The 24085-nt window shown below is 43.6% G+C and overlaps 1 protein-coding gene across 1 annotated transcript in view; it reads right to left on the reverse strand.

The window, feature by feature from the left end:
• Positions 1-4783: 4783 nt before the first annotated feature.
• The window catches only part of LOC106608084 (E3 ubiquitin-protein ligase pellino homolog 2), a 31437-nt gene continuing 12135 nt past the window's right edge, over positions 4784-24085 (reverse strand). The window contains exons 2-7 of the mRNA XM_014205786.3: positions 18411-18540; positions 18196-18297; positions 15626-15823; positions 15203-15388; positions 13585-13790; positions 4784-9639 (exon numbers count right to left, since the gene is read on the reverse strand). Coding sequence (XP_014061261.1) covers positions 9240-9639; positions 13585-13790; positions 15203-15388; positions 15626-15823; positions 18196-18297; positions 18411-18540 — 1222 coding nt within the window. The 3' untranslated portion in view covers positions 4784-9239. The remainder of the gene's footprint in view (positions 9640-13584; positions 13791-15202; positions 15389-15625; positions 15824-18195; positions 18298-18410; positions 18541-24085) is intronic.

Genomic DNA, 24085 nt, shown 5'->3' on the forward strand with positions numbered 1-24085 from the left:
CCTCTGCAGGACACTGGTATATGGCCTACAGGGTTGGTCCAAGTTGACCTCAAGAGTATATCATCCTAACAACACTAAAGTATGATCCTGTTTGCTTATTTAGTCTTTTCATGTCACACACAGGGTGAGCTTCCCAAAGCCTTTGTTGTTTGTTTTGCGTGGCTGCGTGCAGTGTGTGTGAGTGTGTGTTTGAACATTGTGACTGTCTATGCTGTGTGTGCCAGGGCAGAGAACTCTCTCTCTCTATTGTGTGATGAAGCTTAGAGAGCTCTCTGCAGACTATCAGTTCACTGACAGACAGGGAGGAGAGGAGAGAAGGCCTGCTCTATTCACACACTACTGATACACCCTATGGGCCAAAACAACACTTGGGTCAGCTCCCTCATGACCCCACAATGCACTCCTCTCTTCAACCCCTCTCCATCTCCTCCTCAGCCACCATCTCCTCCCCCATCTCCTGAATTTCACTCCTTCTCCTGCTCTTCACCTTCCCTTTCTTTCCTTCTCCTCTTCTTCCTCTCCCTCCTGTCATCTTCCTCTTACTTCAACCCCTCTCCCTCTCCTCCTCAGTCCTCATCTCCTCCCCCCATCTCCTAGCTTTCTTTCCTTCTCCCTTTCCTCGTCCCCCACAGCCCACCAAGCTGACAGCTCCAAGCTCCGTGGCAAATGAGTCTCGCTCGCATTACAATCGCGCGGGACAGATTCCATTAGCGCTATCTGAAATTGAGTGTGAGGAGCAGGCAGGCGGCAGCGCAAGAGGCCGGTTATCAGAAAGGGAAAGAGAGTGCTTGAGTTGTAACCGACGACCTCATTAATCTGGCGGGTGGGATGGAAGAACGCACAGAACGAAAACGAACAACCTCGCGTTTCCCGCTCTTGTTGCGACAAAAGGAGCCGTGTTGAGACTCAGACATTAAGGGAGAGAAAATGTTGAGAACAAATGCCATATGAAGGAAATAGTGATGAAACTGAGGAAAAGAGGGAAGAGATCAACTCTTTCTCTCTTTTACACACACACTCCATTTGTCTCTTATTTCTTTCAACCCTCTTATTTTCTCTCCCCATTCACCAACCTGATTTTCACTCGGTCGGGAGTGGCGGTTAGGACAGTGATATGGAATTGTCAGGGGATTTGTAATGTGTTAGTCAAGAGGTTGGGAGTCTCTCCTCTCTCTCTCTCTCTCTCTCTCGCTCTCTCTCTCTCCCTCTCCCTCTCTCTCTCTCTCCCTCTCTCCCTCTCTCTCTCACACACACCACTTGAACCCCCCTCCTCCCCAATATACTCATCCTTATAGTTATGAACCCTTGACACGTAATCCCAGGGTATGTGGTATTAGGTATGGGGGTGGGGGGGTCATCTTTTATGTAGAGAGCTCTTTCACACAAGATCACTCAATTTAAATAGACCACCACTTTGATGTCTCTCCTCCCTTCTGTCTCTTGAACACACTCTCATTTCCATCTTGTAGCCCTCCAGTGCTGCTATGATAAGGTGTAATGAGAAATGTTTTCAAATGACTCATAGGCATAGGACGCCGACCTGTCTAACAGGCTAATTGAGCCTGTAACTGATGCCCAACCTCACTGCTGGCTACTTCATATCAAGAGTGCCAATGTCTACTCTGGGGACTCCACTATATTACACCCTATTCTGGAGCCAGGATCAACAAGGAAGGAGAGTTAAAGAGAAGAGTTTAAATATTCAACACAAGTGGCGAAAATCTTGGCCCGTGGGCAAGTAAAGTAGCCTAAATTGTGATGGATGAGGCACACACACACACACACACACACACACACACACACACACACACACACACACACACACACACACACACACACACACACACAGACACACACACACATTGTAATGAGGAAATAAAACATGTTCATTAGGCATCATTTACAGTGTATTATGGTGTGGTCCCTGAGGGCTGTATCGTTCACATTGTACCACGCTGACAGTGGAGACGTTGGGGAAGAAAAGATGGCTGTTCTTATACTTGTATCCGCCATCTTCATTTGTCCTCTATTTTGAGTATAATCTCACATAGTCTTATAATTGTTACCAAGCTTGAGAGAGCGGTGTTCAAGTGGTTATGTCGATACTCAATTCTATATTATTGAAAGTAATATGTGGACAACTGTTTAGTCCTACTGTAGTCATGGTATGAAAATCAACGAAAACAGACTTGTGCCCAGTTAGACATGAACAGTCTGGTCTGAACAGTCACATATATATGCCTAGAGTCAGTTAGGTCTAGAGGACAGGACACAGATATTTTCTTAAAGGCCAAGTGCAGTCAAAATCGTGATTTCCCTATGTTTTATACATATATTTCCACACTCTAAGGTTGGAATAATACTGTGAAATTGTGAATATTATGGTAATGTCCTTTTAGTGTAAGAGCTGTTTGAAAAGACCACCTAAAATTTCAGCCTGTTTAGGTGGGATGGAGTGACATCACCAGGCGGTAAATTAGTTAATAGGCCAATAAGAAAGAGAGTTCCAAACATCTCTGCCAATAACTGCTAGTTTTCAGTTTTTCCTTCCCCACTCAGACCACTCCCATACCGCCCTGGCAAAATTCTTGCTTGGGAAATTGCTCTTTGCTAAGGTATTTGTGTTTCTTTTTGACCATTTTAATGGAAAAATATCACAATAAGGTATTTGATAATGATATTGAGATAAAAACGGCTGCATTGGACCTGTAAAAAGAAAAGCACACAGACACCGGCAACAGGCTGGGTTTTTAAAGAGACCACTCAGAGCGATGGGAGACAGGATTACCACAACACCACCTCCCTAATAGGATAACACAGCATAATAAACTCCTTTCAATAACCAAACTTATTATAACTGCTAACCCTATTTAATACATTATTCTCCGGCTTACACATACACACACTGGTTGTTCTACCCACATAAGAGGATATTATTATAGCTAAGACTATGCACGGGACAGCTTGTGAAGCCTTACTATTGACTTTAATTGGATTTGTAAATTGTGTGGCTAAGTTAGTGCATTCTGTAGCATCCCTGACTTAGGAAACGAAGTGTACAGGAAAGAAAAGAGGAAGTCAAGTCTTAAAGTGAATTAATTGCGGCAGGCCCCATGCTTAATTAAAGTTGTAGTGCGTTAATGAGTGAATTGGTTGAACAATAGAGAAAATGGCCTCTGCTGCTCTGATCATCGCTCCATCGGGACACAAAGAGAGGAAGAGATATTATAGAACCCAGTGATTACCACTGAGACACACACAAGACAAACGAACACACAAACACACACGCACACACGCGCAGGCACGCACACACACACACACACACACACACACACACACACACACACACACGAACACACACACACACGTACAGAGTTACTGTCATGAACACACATACCCAGTCACACACACACAGTCTGGCCATCAGTATTGTACATGAAAATAAAGGTAATTACTGTGCAATTATATATGTTACTGTTATACAATAAAATAATTGAGTTCAGCTTGTATCTGCACTGTATTATAGAACAGTATTAAGGTTTCTGCTCTCTCAGTTCAGTTCTAATTAAAAAGTTTGCTGACACAATGACAAGAGAAGAGGGCCGTCTCCTGGAGAATTTTGGCAAACCAGTTCATATTTGGAATATACACTGAGTGTATAAAACATTTAGAACACCTTCCTAATAATGAGTCCCCCCCCCCACCAAAATAGGCTATAGTCAATATGAATGTGTACTCAAGCTGCTTCCCAGGAAATTACCCACCAACAAACTCTGAACAGCTAGCTAGGTTCTCACAGAAACTCTTTCTCTCTCCTCTCCCTCCTCTCCCTCCATTCTCTTTCTCTCTCTCCTCTCCCTCTCTCCTCTCCCTCCTCTCATCTCCCTCCACTCTCTTTCTCTCTCCTCTTTCTATGGAGGATGAGGTGAAATACTCTGTGTCACTAAGATACCCATGAAATAGGCTTCATAATCTTTTTAAGGGTAAAAAAAACAGTCTCTCCTCTTCAGTTGAAGAGTGAAATAATTTCTGAACCAACTTTTAAGTAACAGTCAGCAGGTTTTCTTTCTGAGTTTTCGGACATCCAGAGAACAAACTGTCTCAACTCTTCCTAAACCTTTATCTTCATATCAAGGTAGTTCTATTATTACGAGTAAAGTAGCATAGCGTCTTATCTGGGTTAGGGTTGTATACTTAAGGCAGTCAGAATGACTCATTCTAATCAGTGAGATGAGTTGAAGAGGTGATGCAACGCAAGAGCAACCCTTATATGATGGAGATTGTGGATGCATTCCTCTACCCAAGAGTTGCTGACGCCTGTCAGATCTTAAGGTATTTTACATATCAGCTAACCACATCATATGTTATGGCAATTTGTCAGTCGATGACACGACATGCAGCCATTGGTTGATGCATACAACCGCTAAGCAGACGAACCCAACCGATGAGCTGATGGCCTCAGTCGGAGTTAGCAGGGGCTGCCCCCTGGTGGTCTGGGTGGAAAACACATCTAGGGTCACCATTTGACGTCTCAGGCACAAACTTCATCCTCAAAGTCATCCTCAAATATTTTCTTAATAGTCATATCATCCCATTTCCACTATCAATATAATTAGTGCAGACAAAGACAGTCTCGCTCACCAGAATCTGGGAGCTCCACCCCATGTGATACAAGAGTAAAATAATGATATTGAAATGAAAAGGGGAGAACAGCTATTGCTTTTGACATTCATGACCCCCTAAACCTTAATCTCATCCACTTCCAGCCAGTAAACAGACAGTCTAGTTTTAAAACAGGTTTATTGACGTGTGTACAGTGATTGTCTGTGCACCCCAGGATTACAGTAAAGTAAGAGGCAAAGCACCTCATAAGCATTTAGAGTTTTGGTCGCTCCAGAGTAATAGTTGTGAGGTTATCAGGACCTTACAAGTCAAAGGTCATCTGCGAGGTGGGGATAAATGGATAGAAAAATGGTTTAATGTAGTAGAAGTTCCTCTCAACAGATCTAGGATCAGATTATGCTCAATTCCAGAATGAAGCATTAGAGGGACTGAAACGATATCTGACCATGGACCCGTCTTTAGGAGTGACTTATACAGACTCTGGGGCGCAATGGGAGAATAAATCAGAGGAGAAAAAACTAACTGAAAAAATAACCCAAAACAAAAAGGATATAAAACAATATAATAAGACAAAAGGCCGGGCAAACATTATTTCATTCACCTGCTATATCATAATAATAGGCCTACATTTAAGAATTGGCACGTTCAATAGCAGAATATCCCGTGGACTGGGGCAAATGGAGATTTTGGCTATTTTAATGGGGTAGGTAACAGAAATGTAACTGACATTAAAAAAAAAAAAAAAAACCTGTACTGTGTTTCAACCTGACTAGTTCCACCCCAACCCCTGAGGGACTGGGTAACTGTATTATTACCCAGATATGGAAGTCATCAGACTGATCTCAGACCTGCTCTGAGATCACCTGCCCCTGTACTGAGGACTTGAGAAATATTGAAAGGTGCAGTAACTGGGGCCTATTAAAAAAGGTAATAATGTTTTACCGAATGTTGCAAACAGAAATGGACTTTACTGACTGACGTGACTCACTATTCATGTATTTTAAAACAATGTATTCTTATCGGAATGTTCTCTAACGTTGCAATTCTTTCAATGTGGCCATGAAATAAATGACCATCCAAAATCATTTCTACTACTAGCTTAATGTAGCCGAGGGTCCTGTGCTGCCCCGGGGGCAAACTCTGGGTATTCTAAACCTGAGCTAATAGACAATCGGTTTGGTGAAAACACTGGCACTGAGGAAGAGAAGGTTGTTCTTTTAACAACTGAACTCGGAAGACGTCCTGATTGGATGTAACATCCTGAAGTGCTTCTATCTTTACCCTTGGTAATATTACCCATTACACACTACACTACCAAAAGTATGTGGACACCTGCTCATCGAACTACTCATCCCAAAAACATGGGCATTAATGTGGAGTTGGTCCCTCTGCTGTTATAACAGCCTCCACTCTTCTGGTAAGGTTTTCCACTAGATGTTGGAACATTGCTGCAGGGACTTCCATTCAGCCACAAGAGCATTAGTGAGGTCAGGCACTGATATTAGGCGATTAGGCCTGGCTCGCAGTCGGCGTTCCAATTCATCACGAAGGTGTTCGATGGGGTTGAGGTCAGGGCTCTGTGCAGGCCAGTCAAGATCTTCCACACCTATCTCAACAAACCATTTCTGTATGGACCTCTCTTTTTCATGCTGAAACAGGAAAGGGCCTTCCCCAAACTATTGCAACAAGGTTGGAAGCACATATTCATCTAGAATGTCATTGTATGCAGTAGTGTTCAAATTCCCCTTCACTGGAACTAAGGGGCATAGCCCAAACCATGAAAAACAGCACCAGACTATTATTCCTCCTCCACCAAACTTTACAGTTGGCACTATGCATTCGGGCAGGTAGTGTTTTCCTGGCATCCACCAAACGCAGATTAGTCCATCGGACTGCCAGATGCTGAAGAGCGATTCATCACTCCAGAGAACGCGTTTCCACTGCTCCAGTCCAATGGTGGCGAGCTTTACACCACTCCAGCCAACGCTTGGCATTGTGCATGGTGATCTTAGGCTTGTGTGCGGCTGCTTGGCCATGGAAACCCATTTCATGAAGCTCCCGACGAAGACAGTTCTTGTGCTGACATTGCTTCCAGAGGCAGTTTGGCAATCGGTAGTGAGTGTTGCAACCGAGGACAGGCGATTTTTACGCACTTCAGCACTCAGCGGCCCCCAAATCCACTAATTTCAAGGTGTGTCCACATACTTTGTATATATAGTGTATGTCAAATACGGCATGGTAGTGCGCGGAGGACTGATGGCTGTAAACCTGAAACAGTTAATACATCATAGAAAGGTAATATAGAGCTGACACAATTATCTCTATTCTACATAACAGTATCATGTCGGTTCTGCTGCATGTTCTCTGTCCCTGAATAGCAGCTGAGTAGGCGTATACATTTCTTATATGGGAAAGAACATGTTTAAATTATAGATTTCTGTTGGACTGCTCGCAAGCATTTCTTTTCACTTGAGGCATTTAGTACCGTGTATAATTAACATGTAACACTGTGTACAATTTAGCATAAATGCAAGGTTTGGCAATCCACAGTGCAAGATGTGTGTGTGTGTGTGTATTCATGCAAGATAAACAAGAAGTAGTGTAGGTATGTTATTTAACGGGTTCATCTTCTTGAAGCAATTTGAAATGTTCGAGCTACATCACAATGTTTAGATAAAAAAATAGTAGCATAAAATAGAACAATTCAATACGAGCACATTGGAAGGCTAAGCTAGTATAGCCTGAGTATTTGGCTACATTCATTGTCTGGGCAATTTTTTATGGTTGTGTGACACAGTGTTGGCAATTTTCTCACACTCACAAGCTCTCCCAGTTTCATCGAACACACATAATAATAATAATATTCATACACATACAGAAAACGCTTACATTGACAAATCACATTTAACTAAAAACAATACTCAAGATAAAAAAATAGTTGTATCTTAACATCTAAATAAAATCCTAACCCATCCCACACCAAACATCCCCCTTTTTAATAAAATAGTTACATTTTAATTGAAAAACTGTTGTCTTATGAGGTTACCTTAGGTCACGCCCTTTGACCTTGCCGCTATATTGTCACATGACAAAGACCTTGTCTGTCTGATTGGTTCCCAACCTGAGGTGTGGTCAAACTGCAGAATGTTCACAAACATCACTTATCTTTGCTACTATAGAGTAAGTTATTGGTAATTTGTGGTGTGGTCAAACTGCAGAATGTTCACAAACATCACTTATCTTTGCTACTATAGAGTAAGTTATTGGTAATTTGTGGTGTGGTCAAACTGCAGAATGTTCACAAACATCACTTATCTTTGCTACTATAGAGTAAGTTATTGGTAATTTGTGGTGTGGTCAAACTGCAGAATGTTCACAAACATCACTTATCTTTGCTACTATAGAGTAAGTTATTGGTCATTTGTGGTGTGGTCAAACTGCAGAATGTTCACAAACATCACTTATCTTTGCTACTATAGAGTAAGTTATTGGTAATTTGTGGTGTGGTCAAACTGCAGAATGTTCACAAACATCACTTATCTTTGCTACTATAGAGTAAGTTATTGGTAATTTGTGGTGTGGTCAAACTGCAGAATGTTCACAAACATCACTTATCTTTGCTACTATAGAGTAAGTTATTGGTAATTTGTGGTGTGGTCAAACTGCAGAATGTTCACAAACATCACTTATCTTTGCTACTATAGAGTAAGTTATTGGTAATTTGTGGTGTGGTCAAACTGCAGAATGTTCACAAACATCACTTATCTTTGCTACTATAGAGTAAGTTATTGGTAATTTGTGGTGTGGTCAAACTGCAGAATGTTCACAAACATCACTTATCTTTGCTACTATAGAGTAAGTTATTGGTAATTTGTGGTGTGGTCAAACTGCAGAATGTTCACAAACATCACTTATCTTTGCTACTATAGAGTAAGTTATTGGTAATTTGTGGTGTGGTCAAACTGCAGAATGTTCACAAACATCACTTATATTTGCTACTATAGAGTAAGTTATTGGTAATTTCGAGGTGAACTGCTTCGTAATATTACAATGTTTTGTTTTCAGAAAAATTCATATTTTGTCAAATGGAATATTCAATCAAAAACTTTGGAAGCGTCATTACAATATTGGTTCAAAATTAGGCTGAGAGGGAAACCATTAACCAGGAAACCATTAAATATGAACATCCAGTGACTTCAACATACCCCAGGTTTAGCCCTTGAGCTGCAGACAACATTCAGCCATGTCTGAAGAGACTGGAAACATGGATGACTAATGGAACAACTAGCTTATCTATGAGTGTATTGCTTTGCTATAGTGGAGTTCTTATTGCTTTTGAAGTGAGGTTCTGTTAAGGACAAAATCTTACCTTGAGAGAAATGTGCGTCTAACTTAAACTTCCACATAGATCCTAAACTGACATCAACGCATGATTTACACATGTTTGAGTTACACACACTTGTCTAAAATCATACATCAAGGATGCAGTGTAAATGGAAGAAATATTCACGTTAGTTCTGCACTATTATCTCAAGTTAGGATTGGGCCCTTGGCTTAGTGACGTGGATGGTTCCACGTTTGCGTAGTAGTTGTGGTCTGGATCCCCGGGGCCCGAGCTAGTCGATAGGGCCCTGGAAGATGAGGCGTGTCCAGCCCTGTGGGGTGCTGCTGAGAGGAGCAGAGCAAAAGGGACATGTGGGTCGGAAAGCATGTGTCCCATGAGGCAGTGGGGTATCCGCCCAGTACTTGGCTGTCCTCTCCGAACACACGTGGCCGCAGGGTACAAACGCATATGTGGGAGCTCCAGCATCCACGTACACGGCGGGCTCACACCCCAGCCACAGGGGCACGTAGGGCCCTACGCTCCTGCATAGAGGGCACTCCCGGCGGACCGTTGTGATCCCTTCCTCCCCCTCTCCTCCTCCCTCCTCCCGGCGCTCGGGACGCTGGCCCCAGTCATGGTGGCCGTGCACGTGTCCACAGGTGAGGTAGACCCAGGGCTGGCGCTCCTCCAGACTGGGGGGTAATGAAAACAACTTGGTTTTAGCTTTTATCAAACTCAAAGCATAATTATGATTATTTTTTGGTAGTAGTTATATTATATTGTAAAATAGCTATAAATAGATTACATGGGATAAAAACAGATTTAGAATCGGGTCATGTTGTGTCGTGCTCAAGGTTGAATTTGCCCCTGATCACTGTAACAGTAGATAGGGGCAACTTATGAACAGGTATAGCTCCTAGTATACCACTGTTAGTAGCTACCCATCTGTGTCTGCTTATTGAGGCCTACTGGCCAGGAAGTGTGGAGCTCCTAGTGTACCACTGTTAGTAGCTACCCATCTGTGTCTGCTTACTGAGGCCTCCTGGCCAGGAAGTGTGGAGCTCCTAGTATACCACTGTTAGTAGCTACCCATCTGTGTCTGCTTACTGAGGCCTACTGGCCAGGAAGTGTTGAGCTCCTAGTGCACCACTGTTAGTAGCTACCCATCTGTGTCTGCTTACTGAGGCCTACTGGCCAGGAAGTGTAGAGCTCCTAGTGTACCACTGTTAGTAGCTACCCATCTGTGTCTGCTTACTGAGGCCTCCTGGCCAGGAAGTGTGGAGCTCCTAGTGTACCACTGTTAGTAGCTACCCATCTGTGTCTGCTTACTGAGGCCTACTGGCCAGGAAGTGTGGAGCTCCTAGTATACCACTGTTAGTAGCTACCCATCTGTGTCTGCTTACTGAGGCCTCCTGGCCAGGAAGTGTTGAGCTCCTAGTGTACCACTGTTAGTAGCTACCCATCTGTGTCTGCTTACTGAGGCCTACTGGCCAGGAAGTGTGGAGCTCCTAGTGTACCACTGTTAGTAGCTACCCATCTGTGTCTGCCTACTGGCCAGGAAGTGTTGAGCTCCTAGTGTACCACTGTTAGTAGCTACCCATCTGTGTCTGCTTACTGAGGCCTACTGGCCAGGAAGTGTGGAGCTCCTAGTATACCACTGTTAGTAGCTACCCATCTGTGTCTGCTTACTGAGGCCTACTGGCCAGGAAGTGTGGAGCTCCTAGTGTACCACTGTTAGTAGCTACCCATCTGTGTCTGCTTACTGAGGCCTACTGGCCAGGAAGTGTTGAGCTCCTAGTGTACCACTGTTAGTAGCGACCCATCTGTGTCTGCCTACTGGCCAGGAAGTGTTGAGCTCCTAGTGTACCACTGTTAGTAGCTACCCATCTGTGTCTGCTTACTGAGGCCTACTGGCCAGGAAGTGTGGAGCTCCTAGTATACCACTGTTAGTAGCTACCCATTATTTTCTGCTTACTGAGGCTACTGGCCAGGAAGTGTAGAGCTCCTAGTGTACCACTGTTAGTAGCTACCCATCTGTGTCTGCTTACTGAGGCCTACTGGCCAGGAAGTGTGGAGCTCCTAGTATACCACTGTTAGTAGCTACCCATTATTTTCTGCTTACTGAGGCTACTGGCCAGGAAGTGTAGAGCTCCTAGTGTACCACTGTTAGTAGCTACCCATCTGTGTCTGCTTACTGGCCAGGAAGTGTAGAGCTCCTAGTGCACCACTGTTAGTAGCTACCCATCTGTGTCTGCTTACTGAGGCCTACTGGCCAGGAAGTGTAGAGCTCCTAGTGTACCACTGTTAGTAGCTACCCATCTGTGTCTGCTTACTGGCCAGGAAGTGTAGAGCTCCTAGTGCACCACTGTTAGTAGCTACCCATCTGTGTCTGCTTACTGAGGCCTACTGGCCAGGAAGTGTAGAGCTCCTAGTGCACCACTGTTAGTAGCTACCCATCTGTGTCTGCTTACTGAGGCCTACTGGCCAGGAAGTGTAGAGCTCCTAGTGCACCACTGTTAGTAGCTACCCATCTGTGTCTGCTTACTGAGGCCTACTGGCCAGGAAGTGTAGAGCTCCTAGTATACCACTGTTAGTAGCTACCCATCTGTGTCTGCTTACTGAGGCCTACTGGCCAGGAAGTGTAGAGCTCCTAGTGTACCACTGTTAGTAGCTACCCATCTGTGTCTGCTTACTGAGGCCTACTGGCCAGGAAGTGTAGAGCTCCTAGTGCACCACTGTTAGTAGCTACCCATCTGTGTCTGCTTACTGAGGCCTACTGATTTGGCTCATTAATCTATATTGTCCAAATAATGATGATCGAAGCTTCTTAAAAATGCATTAATCAAGCCTACATGCAATACAAGAGTCTGTTATTACGGTGTGAGACTATAATACGGTTTTAAATACCTTTTTGGGCTGTAAGAGAAATCACACTACAAACGATTACCCTCATGTACTTAAGGAAATCACAAAATACCATGGATATATTGGAACTAGTGGATATATGGAGGCTTAAATATGCTGACCTACAGTACCAGTCAAAAGTTGACACATTTACTCTTTCAAGGGTTTTTCTTTATTTTTACTATTTTCTACATTGTACAATAATAGTGAAGACATCAAAACTACGAAATAACATGTAGTAACCAAAAGTGTTAAACAATTGAAAATATATTTTATATTTGAGATTCTTCAAAGTAGCCACCCTTTGCCTTGATTACAGCTTTGCACACTCTTGGCATTCTCTCAACCTGCTTCATGAGGAATGCTTTTCCAACTGTCTTGAAGGAGTTCCCACATATGCTGAGCACTTGTTGGCTGCTTTTCCTTCATTCTGCGATCCAACTCATCGCAGACCATCTCAATTGGGTTTAGGTCAGATGATTGTGGAGGCCAGGTCATCTGATGCACCACTCAATTACTCTCCTTCTTGGTCAAATAGGCTTTACACAGCCTGGAGGTGTGTTTTGGGTCATTGTCCTGTTGAAAAACAAATGACAGTCCCACTATGATGGGATGACGTATCGCTGCAGAATGCTGCAGTAGCCATGCTGGTTAAGTGAATTCTAAATAAATCCCTGACAGTGTCACCAGCAAAGCACCCCCACACCATCACACCTCCTCCTCCATGCTTCACGGTGGGAACCACACATGCAGAGATCATCCGTTCATCTACTCTGCGTCTCACAAAGACACGGCGGTTGGAACCAAAAATGTCACATTTGGACTCATCAGACCAAAGGACAGATTTCCACCGGTCTAATGTCCATTGCTCGTGTTTCTTGGCCCAAGCAAGTCTCTTCTTCTTATTGGTGTCCTTTAGTAGTGGCTTCTTTGCAGCAATTGGACCATGAAGGCCTGATTCACACAGTCTCCTCTGAACAGTTGATGTTGAGATGTGTCTGTTACTTGAACTCTGTGAAGCTTTTATTTGACTGACTTTCATGTTTTAAAGTAATGATGGACTGTTGTTTCTCTTTGCTTGTTTGAGCTGTTCTTGCCATATCATGGACTTGGTATTCAACCAAATAGGGCTATCTTCTGTATACCACATTGTCACAGCACAACTGATTGGCTCAAACGCATTAAGAAGGAAAGAAATTCCACAAATGAACTTTTAACTAGGCACACCTGTTAATTGAAATGCATTCCAGGTGACTACCTCATGAAGCTGTCTGAGAGAATGCCAAGAGTGTGCAAAGCTGTCATCTAGGCAAAGGGTGGCTACTTTGAATAATCTAAAATATATTTTGATTTGTTTAACACTTTCTTGGTTACTACATGATTCCATATGTGTTATTTAAAAGTGTTGATGTCTTCACTATTATTCTACAATGTAGAAAATAGTAAAAAGAAAGAAAAACCCTTGAACGAGTAGGTGTGTCTAAACTTTTTACTTGTACTCTATATGCAAAAGAAAGTATATGGGGAAATTGGAAATGATGCAGGCAATTACATTGATAGAAGCCACAATCTATCTGCAATATTAAAGATGATCTACCCACTAAATTGAAATAAATAAACACTCCCTATACTTTCAATGTATTTTCCCACAAATCGTGGGTAAACCCCAGCGCCAAAAAAAAGGTGTGTGAACTCCATTTACCCTCCACTACATCACTGTGCATATTACTAACCTATGGCTGCGTGGCAAGCTGGGGAAGGCCAGGGTACTGAGGCCTACAGGACACTGTGGCCGGGCAGCGTTGAGCTCCTGTCGCAGTGCCTCCAGGTGGCGGAGGGTGGGAGCGCGGAGCAGGCCCTCTCCAGTACGCCACAGCAGAGTGGCTCCACACAGGTCCACCAGAGAACCATCACGAAGGGCACTGCTTTCTCCCTCCGCCTGAGGGCCAGCAGACACACACAGGGAGGACATCTGACTACTACTAATACACACTAGAACATATAAGAATCAGAGAAAATGACACGTTCACAGATACCGGCGTCTATTCCCTACATAGGCCCTGGTCAAAAGTAGTAGCAGCACTATAGGGCTAGTAGGCTAGTAGACCACTATATGTGTCTCGTTTCAGGAAACTAAGCGTATGTCGCGCTTCACTACTTCACAGGAGCACCATTTGAACATTAACTTTTTTTATTTGATCAAAATGGTTTTTTTCGGCAGAAATGCCTTCTGGAACATATGAACTTTCATGTTCTTTAATAACAAACTTGTATGCCATCTGTAAATACTAATAAAATTGTTAAATTACGAGCCTAGTTGGTTTAGCCACAGAAAAGAACAGCAACCTTCCCGCTAGCCATGATTGGCTGAGATAATGAGTGGGCTGGACATGCTAAGAGATGAGTTCGGATTGGTCTGCCATGTAACACGCTTCTGTCTATAACATGAGCTGGTCAGTATGTGTAGGTAATCCTTTCTAACACGGCTTTTTGGAAAGCTATCATGTAGTAGAACTGCATAAGTGTTGCTCTCCACTTTCTGGAGGACCGAGTTATGAAATCAGTGAAATTAGAGTATGATAGCTAAGGAGATGGAGAAAATTCTGCCATTTGAAAAGAGAACACCCGTCTCTGGATTACATCTTCAAACTAAGGGCAACCATGGCATCTGTGACAGAAGGAGAAGCGTCCATCCATGTATACGGGTAAGATATTTTGTGTTAAATGCTCGACAACAAAGCTGTCTTAGTGTCCAACAAGCTTTCTCTACCCTTAACCTTGTTCTGACCATCTACTCCAATTTCAGAGCACTCTCATCTGAGTGTGCCAGAGTGCAGAATAACTGATGAATTTACGAACGCTCAACACCCATTGAATATGGCTGGTGTCAGTAAACGTTGGCAAAAAAAGCATAAGTAAATTGTTGCCAGCAGCACAGTTGCAGTCACCAACACTCTGGATAACATAAAAACAGCCTAACCAGCTCTGCTAGGGTGAGTAAAATGGTCAGAGATGGATGGGGCTAAAGCTTAAGAGTGTGTTAACGATGCTAAATGGGTGTAGACAAAGAAGAGCTCGCCAGTAGGTACCAAAACACTCAAGGGCAATTTTCTCAAAAGTGAGGTTACAAGTTTATCAACTTTCAAAGCATAATTACTTTCCCATTTTTTCTCAACTGTAGTGTATGATATACCATTTTGTAGCTCTAAATCTCTACTTTTATCCAATGTAAAAAACAGAATTTCAAATTTTGCTACATAAGACCAAATCGAGCCGGTGGGTCACATATATGGAATAGGGTGCCATTTGGGGCAGAGTTCTGGTTGTGCCTCTTGTAGCTTAAGTACTGACCAGTTTTCCTCGGCTGGGTCCGGAGCGTGTCTCTCGGAGGGCATAGACGTCCCCACATACAGAGATCTCCCTCCATAGACCCTGTCTGCTGTCTTCAGGGAAGCCCTCAGGGTGCATCACCAGCACCCCGTTGGTGGTCAAACCATCCATGTGGCCGTCCGGGTTCTTCCACTTAGTGGCTTTCTCCTGAAGGAGGAGGAGATGAAGAAGAAAAGGAAGAAAACCGAGAGAGAACAGAAGATTGGTTATTTGAGTCTATTGTGTTCAGTAGGTACTGCTGGCACCTGTCCAATAGGAACACACCCGTTTGTGCCTATTGAATGTGGCCATAACGAAGTGTGATTCTTCTCCAACTCATTTTCAACTGACATCATTTACATCTCTCCATTTGGTCTCTCTACCGAGCCTGTGCTACACACTAACCCCTAGGAAGATGTTTTTGGAGGAGTCAAAGCCAGCGGCGTAGATGCGTGCGGTGTAGGGTGGGTTGCGTTCACACACCACCCTGCAGGCGAAGCGGGAGATGGTGCTGGGGGCCACCGAGGGGTCCTCGCCCTCCTTCCCCTCTCCTGAAGTATCCGTCACAACAAAGTCTATTGGACTTTCTGTAGAGCGCCCAATCTGCAGGGAAACGGTGAGACAGAGAGAAACATTACATGGGATCTTTGTGTTCAGAACAGGGTTCAATTGGAAAGCAATTTTAAGGCCCTTTGCTCCACTAGTAGCTAAAAGTAATATTTTATGTCAAGTCATGACTTTGGTTTTATTGATGATTTGAGCTTTTCATTAGCTTGTCAATTAGGCCAGGACTTGAAGGATCCTGTTGTGCTTATGACTTACCAATACTTTATCTTTCACACAAAAATAGCAATAACATCCAGCACCATTTATTTTCAAGCTTTGTGTAGTTACTCATATTAAATTAACCACCTGTGATAAAACACTTAAGATACAAGTACATGTACAGTGAGGGAAAAAAGTATTTGATCCCCTGCTGATTTTGTACGTTTGCCCACTGACAAAGAAATGATCAGTCTATAATTTTAATGGTAGGTTTATTTGAACAGTGAGAGACAGAATAACAACCAAAAATCCAGAAAAACGCATGTCAAAAATGTTCTAAATTGATTTGCATTTTAATGAGGGAAATAAGTACTTGACCCCTCTGCAAAACATTACTTAGTACTTGGTGGCAAAACCCTTGTTGGCAATCACAGAGGTCAGACGTTTCTTGTAGTTGGCCACCAGGTTTGCACACATCTCAGGAGGGATTTTGTCCCACTCCTCTTTGCAGATCTTCTCCAAGTCATTAAGGTTTCGAGGCTGACGTTTGGCAACTCGAACTTTCAGCTCCCTCCACAGATTTTCTATGGGATTAAGGTCTGGAGACTGCCTAGGCCACTCCAGGACCTTAATGTGCTTCTTCTTGAGCCACTCCTTTGTTGCCTTGGCCGTGTGTTTTGGGTCATTGTCATGCTGGAATACCCATCCATGACCCATTTTCAATGCCCTGGCTGAGGGAAGGAGGTTCTCACCCAAGATTTGTACATGGCCCCGTCCATCGTCTCTTTGATGCGGTGAAGTTGTCCTGTCCCCTTAGCATAATGTTTCCACCTCCATGTTTGACGGTGGGGATGGTGTTCTTGGGGTCATAGGCAGCATTCCTCCTCCTCCAAACACGGAGAGTTGAGTTGATGCCAAAGAGGTCCATTTTGGTCTCATCTGACCACAACACTTTCACCCAGTTGTCCTCTGAATCATTCAGATGTTCATTGGCAAACTTCAGACGGGCATGTATATGTGCTTTCTTGAGCAGGGGGACCTTGCGGGCGCTGCAGGATTTCAGTCCTTCACGGCGTAGTGTGTTACCAATTGTTTTCTTGGTGAATTGGTTCCAGCTGCCTTGAGATCATTGACAAGATCCTCCCGTGTAGTTCTGGGCTGATTCCTCACTGTTCTCATGATCATTGCAACTCCACGAGGTGAGATCTTGCATGGAGCCCCAGGCCGAGGGAGATTGACAGTTCATTTGTGTTTCTTCCATTTGCGAATAATCGCACCAACTGTTGTCACTTTCTCACCAAGCTGCTTGGCGATGGTCTTGTAGCCCATTCCAGCCTTCTGTAAGTCTACAATCTTGTCCCTGACATCCTTGGAGAGCTCTTTGGTCTTGGCCATGGTGGAGAGTTTGGAATCTGATTGATTGATTGCTTCTGTAGACAGGTGTCTTTTATACAGGTAACAAGCTGAGATTAGGAGCACGCCCTTTAAGAGTGTGCTCCTAATCTCAGCTCGTTACCTGTATAAAAGACACCTGGGAGCCAGAAATATTTCTGATTGAGAGGGGGTCAAATACTTATTTCCCTCATTAAAATGCAAATCAATTTATAACATTTTTGACATGCATTTTACTGGATTTTTTGTTGTTATTCTGTCTCTCACTGTTCAAATAAACCTACCATTAAAATTATAGACTGATCATTTCTTTGTCAGTGGGCAAACGTACAAAATCAGCAGGGGATCAAATACAGTGAGGGAAAAAGTATTTATAGTTCTACACCCCTCTCCATGCTTTGAATGTATCTGGGTCCCTGTTCTCAGCTGGCCAACACCAGACATCTTTTCAGAACTGAATCTTCATCACGTTCCCCTGCGGTTATAATGTGTGATGTGGTTCTTTCAGTACAGTAAGGGGTTTGGTGTGGGATTGGCTGATTCATTAATTCTGTATTTCAGTGTCTCACGAACACCCGTGCCAAGCCCATTGGTGGTTCAGAGCATACCCAGCATGCGAGTCAAAATTAAGCATCCAATACTCAAACTCTTGAGGACATGGTATACACATAGCAGAAGCAATAAATAATAACCAAGTCCTTTGACTATTCAAAAAGGGAAAGTGGTAGCAACACCTCTTTCTGTTCTTCCTGGTTCTCTAGATAAGCTGGCATCATTCTGGTATTTAGCCTAAATAAAACCCTTGTTGTGGTGTTTACCTGGAACATGTCAGTGTCGTTGTCGTGGCAGTACTCCACCACCACTGTCTGGTTGCGGGACAGAGTGAAGGAGATGCTGTGCTGCCCTCTGCTGTGGACTGCCTGCAATCACACACGGACACAGACACACAGCAACAATAATTTTACCCTGTCCACTCTTACTGTAGGTTACCATGAGGACAGCATTTCCCACCAAAGGAAGACTATGGTAACACCTTGCTGTCGTGTGGTGTGTTGAGGATGTGAACAGTGCTGGGTTTGACTCCGTTGGCCTTTGTCCTCCGGTACAGAGCGAAGCGGCTCTTCCTCCTCCCCCTGTCTCCACTGGGCAGAGAACCATTGTACCTACAGAGAACACAAAAACAAACACACAGAGAGGCTAATACCCCATGTATCCCATTCACCTCATGTGATCATTGAAGACAGTTGATATCGCAAATCAATACTGATCATTAAGCCCTTTGTTTTGGCAGTTGGATGCTTGTAGGCATACAACTGCCACATAATTAAACATCCCTTTTATTATGCTAGCCTATCACACCCACCACTCATTCCTCACAGACAACTAATGTATTATACAACTGCCTGCTCACCCATTGGTAAGTACCACATGAGCCCAATTCACTGACACGCCGCTTAGAATAGTGCGCTTACTGTGTGAACCCTCTTTACACTGAAATACCAATTAAACTATATTCAGTGTGTGTGTGTCTGTGTAAGCAAGCAAGAGACGGAAAGAGAAAGAGCGGATGAGTAAGCGTTAGTTTAAGTGGAACGGTGCTGTCATCTCTGCTGATTGTTCAAACCTAAACTCTTTTGTGTCTCGTCTCTAGCTTCCTGGGCAACAGAGTGGAGCTGCGCTGTCATACTAGGAGTTCACAGACAGGGCTGCATGCTGGTTTTAGCTTTCAGCTAATTAGCGGTATTGTACCTATTAAAGACTATTCGGATGATGCCCAGTGGGTACAAAGCCCTTTGTGAGGGGACATCAACTCTGCTTCCAAATCAGCTCTCCCGCTCTCTCTCCCTTCGTCCCTAAGCTGTAGCTGCTCTTCCTGGACGATTAGAATAATTTAAGTTCTAAACCAGACCTGACTAGAAAAGCCAAGATCGTTCCCTTTCCCAGTGTTAGACCAGACAAGCCAATATCGTTCCCTTCAACAGTGTTAGCCCAGACCAGACAAACCAATATCTTTCCATTTCCCAGTGTTAGAATAGGGTGGAATAGACACAGGCCCTGTCATGAGATCTGAGGAGAGGAAAGCTGAAGGGAACACACTGCTACCTGTACAATTACCCTGTGTCACATTAGGACAGAGCTGAGGGAGAAGAGAGAGGAGGAAGAGGGCAGGGAGAGAGGGCAGAAAGAGGAGAAATAGACCAGAAAGAGCCAGAGCAGGAAGAGAGGGCAGAGAAATACAGGGAGAGAGAGCAGAGAGAAAGGGGGTGGGCATGAGGGAGAGAAGGGGGGGCAGGAGGAGAGCAGGGCAAAGGTCATGAAGAGAGTGATACAGAAAGACTGCGGTCCAAACACTTAAAAAGACACACCCTCGTCCACTTACCCTCGCCTTATGCCTTTGGGGGAATCCCCGTCGCCATCTTGGACGGCGGTCCAAATGATTAGCCAAGTTTTCAACGTAAGCCCCTCAGTCCTCGTTTTTAGTCGGCTTTGCGAGTGCACAATAATGTTCACTCCAGGGCCTGAAACTCCCCATAATTCAATTTGCGACGATTGTAAATCCGCCAGGAAAAGTCAGTGAAAACTTAAAAACAACATGAATGGAGAAGTCAACATACTAGTTTAAGTAAAAACTAATGTAAATAAGTTAGAAATGGTGCTACTAAATGCACATGACGGCACAAACACGTCTCGGAAAATGTTTTTGTTTGGTTATTGTTTGGAAATTGTAGAAATAAAACATTTTCCTTCTTCAGAAGTTCCAGCTAGGCAGGCTAACGTTAGTTAGCTAATTAATTTGCTAGCTATCATACAGTTGGCGTATATTAATAATTACATATTTAATATAAGTAGACATGCACTCATAATTGACTGTAGTGCATATAAAGCACCCACAAGCTACCGGTGGCTGAAAACACAATCATCGCGGGATGAACCAGTGACGGATTTCCGGCTAAGGGTGGTCAATTTAAAAATCATTCCTTCCTCCCTCGCCCCTTGCCCTGCAAGTATAAACTCGTCAGATGTAATGATACGTCATCAGAAGTGTCCACTTAATTTGGGGGCTGAAGGGATAGGGTGTCTTTTAAGTGTTTGGACGGCAGCCAAAAAGATGAGAGAGGGTCGAGATGCGATGTGACACATTCACCTGGCCAGTTCTGGTCCGACAGCTTCACGCATATGCACCTTGGCAGCACAGCGTATGCAATATGAAATATTCACTCCCTCTGCTGAGAGAAAGGCAAGCGACAGCAGCAAAGTCTTGTATGGTAATACTTTGAGAAGTTAAATGAGAAGAAAATGCTAACTTTACGAGATGAGATTGAGGTACAGTAATGGTAGAACAGGTGCAATGCTTCACCATCCAGAAGGGACGCCAGTGAGACCCAAACCGTTAAGTGTGAGAGAGAAAGAGAAGACACAGGCTAGCACACAGAGCCCACTCAGCCCAGTGTAACTAAGGTAATGAAGGAGAGATAGCAGACAGACAGGGACTCACTGCAGAACAGACATCACATCACCTCACATGCCCTGCACTGAGATAGACAGGCAGAGACTGCAGAGCATGTTGTCCTTAAGGTGGACCTGGCAAATCATGCCATCGCAGCAGGATATAATCAAATCAATCTTTATTTATACAGCACATTTCAAATATGGAATGCAACGCAATGTGCTTTACACGAAAAAAACAAAAAAACTGAAAAGAAAAGCTGAAATATTTATTCCAGAACAAACATAATATAAAAAAACAAACTATGATAAAGTGAACAACTAAAAAGCACACTAAGGAAAAGCAGTTTCAGCCCCCCTCTGCTTCTCAGGCAGGTAATTCCAGAGCCTGGGGGCATAATAACTAAAGGCTGCCTCTCCATGCCTCTTGGTCCTAGGCTATGGGATAGTTAAAAGGCCAGTGCCAGAGGACCTGGAGGGACCTATTGGGTACATAACCTAATAGCATGTCTGACATTTATTGGGGTGCACATTCATGGATTGATTTAAAAACCAATAGAATAATCTTTAAATGAATTCTAAAACTCATTGGCAGCCAGTGCAGAGACCTTAAAACCAGACCGTGACTGGGACGGGGACAAGGGGTTCGAGGCCGAGTCAAGACAGACCAGAAAAATGCGAGTCCAATTCAAGACCATGATTGTAATTTTGTCAAATCAGCACCATAAGAGTTGAAAATGTCAAGTATTTCAGAACAACATATAGATTCTTTAGACATTCAAAATAGTGCAAAAGGGCATGCTGAAGGAAAATAGAGCCGGTCTACAAATTATTACTAACCCAAACACAGTGGTAAACAATGGACCTTCTACGCCTTCAGAGAAGGTCTAAGGATTTAAAGAAATAATGATTATAATAATATAATAACGGTAATAATTATGTTATTTTCAAAGATGTTCTGATTTAATCTCGGGGGTTAACACTAAAGAGAAAGAGAAAAAAAGGAACAGAAAAAAAAAGGTCCAATCAGTACTTTTCTTTGCTGGTCTCTGTGGAGATAAATCTAAATTCAGCAAAAAAAGAAACATCCTCTCACTGTCAACAGTGATTATTTTCAACAAACTTAACATGTGTAAATATTTGTATGAACATAAGATTCAACAACAGACATAAACTGGACAAGTTCCACAGAGACGTGACTAACAGAAATGGAATAATGTGTCCCTGAACAAAGGGGGGGTCATCAAAATCAAAAGTAACAGTCAGTGTGGCCACCAGCTGCATTAAGTACTGCAGTGCATGTCCTCCTCAAGGACTGCACCAGATTTGCCAGTTCCTGCTTTGAGATGTTACCCCACTCTTCCACCAAGGCACCTGCAAGTTCCCGGATATTTCTGGGGGAATTGACCCTAGCCCTCTCCCTCCGATCCAACAAGTCCCAGATGTGCTCAATGGGATTGAGATCAGGGCTCTTTGCTGGCCATGGCAGAACACTGACATTCCTGTCTTGCAGGAAATCACGCACAGAACGAGCAGTATGGCTGGTGGCATTGTCATGCTGGAGGGTCATGTCAGGATGAGCCTGCAGGAAGGGTAACACATGAGGGAGGAGAATGTCTTCCCTGTAATGCACAGCATTGAGATTGCCTGCAATGACAACAAGCTCAGTCCGATGATGCTGTGACCGCCCCAGACCATGACGGACCCTCCACCTCCAAATCGATCCCGCTCCAGAGTACAGGCCTCGGTGTAATGCTCATTCCTTCGACAATAAACGCAAATCTAAACCACGACTCATCAGTGAAGAGCACTTTTTGCCAGTACTGTCTGGTCCAGCGATGGTGGGTTTGTGCCCATAGGCGACGTTGTTGCCGTTGATGTCTGTTGAGAACCTGCCTTACAACAGGCCTACAAGCCCTCAGTCCAGCCTCTCTCAGACTATTGTGCGTTCCTGGTGTAACTCGGACAGTTGTTGTTGCCATCCTGTACCTGTCCCGCAGGTGTGATGTTTGGATGTACCCATCCTGTGTAGGTGTTGTTACACGTGGTCTGCCACTGCAAGGACGATCAGCTGTCCGTCCTGTCTCCCTGTGGCGCTGTCTTTGGCATCTCATAGTACGGACATTGCAATTTATTGTCCTGGCCACATCTGCAGTCCTCATGCCTCCTTGCAGCATGCCTAAGGCACATTCACGCAGATGAGCAGGGACCCTGGGCATCTTTCTTTTTGTGTTTTTCAGAGTCAGTAGAAAGGTCTCTTTAGTGTCCTGAGTTTTCATAACTGTGACCTTAACTGCCTACCGTCGGTAAGCTGGTAGTGTATTAACGACCGTTCCACAGGTGCATGTTCATTAACTGTTCATGGTTCATTGAACAATCATGGGAAACAGTGTTTAAACCCTTTACAATGAAGATCTGTGAAGTTATTTGGATTTTTATGAATTATCTTTGAAAGACAGGGTCCTGAAAAAGGGCCGTTTCTTTTTTTGCTGAGTTTAGATATCTAAGTCAGCCATTGGCTAGGCCATCATAAGCTAGATAAAGCCATCTGCCATTCAACTGTATTAGGGCAAAATGTTGGCGTGACATTAGAATCAACCAATTACATTTTGACTGAATGGGTCGAACCGTTAACAAAAACCTATGGAAACTTCTGAATTCTTGAAGGCCAACAGGTCACGACGGCAAAAGCGAGCAGTAGTTTTCCAACGGTCTAGCTATCTAGCTAGCTTTTGTTGTCGGCTAGTTTGCAGCGGCTGCAGCAGGTTATCAAAGATTAAGTTGCTGCTAATTTTTTAGCTTCTTAATTTTCAAGAATAACGTTCAACAAGAAGTTACGTTTCAAATGATCATGACCTGGTGAGTGAAACTGTGTTTTTTTTATTGCAGTGCGCTTAGTCATCTGACAGCATTTTAGCAACATGACATCTTATTAAAATCTGTTCATATACACCTCCAGGAAGAATATGGCACTTCTTAAAAACAAGCGACCACTTAGATATGGTCATTTTCACAATTTCATAAATTCTTAGAATGTTTGTTAAAATTCTTTAACAATATATAGTGGGAAAGTGTCCATGCGTTTGGACAATTAATAGACACTGCAGTAAATAAATCAGAATAAAATCATCTGTCTTGTCCAGGACCGGAGTCTACATAGACTGGTGCGCTGTTGCCAATCAGAGCAACAGTAGGCCTTTATACAAACAAGCCATTTGCCGCATGGCCCTGCCATCATTCACTTTGAACTGGTCTTTACAG

This window comes from Salmo salar, chromosome 06 (assembly GCF_965601325.2).
Source record: "Salmo salar chromosome 06, fSalSal1, whole genome shotgun sequence".
Lineage (NCBI taxonomy): Eukaryota > Metazoa > Chordata > Actinopteri > Salmoniformes > Salmonidae > Salmo > Salmo salar.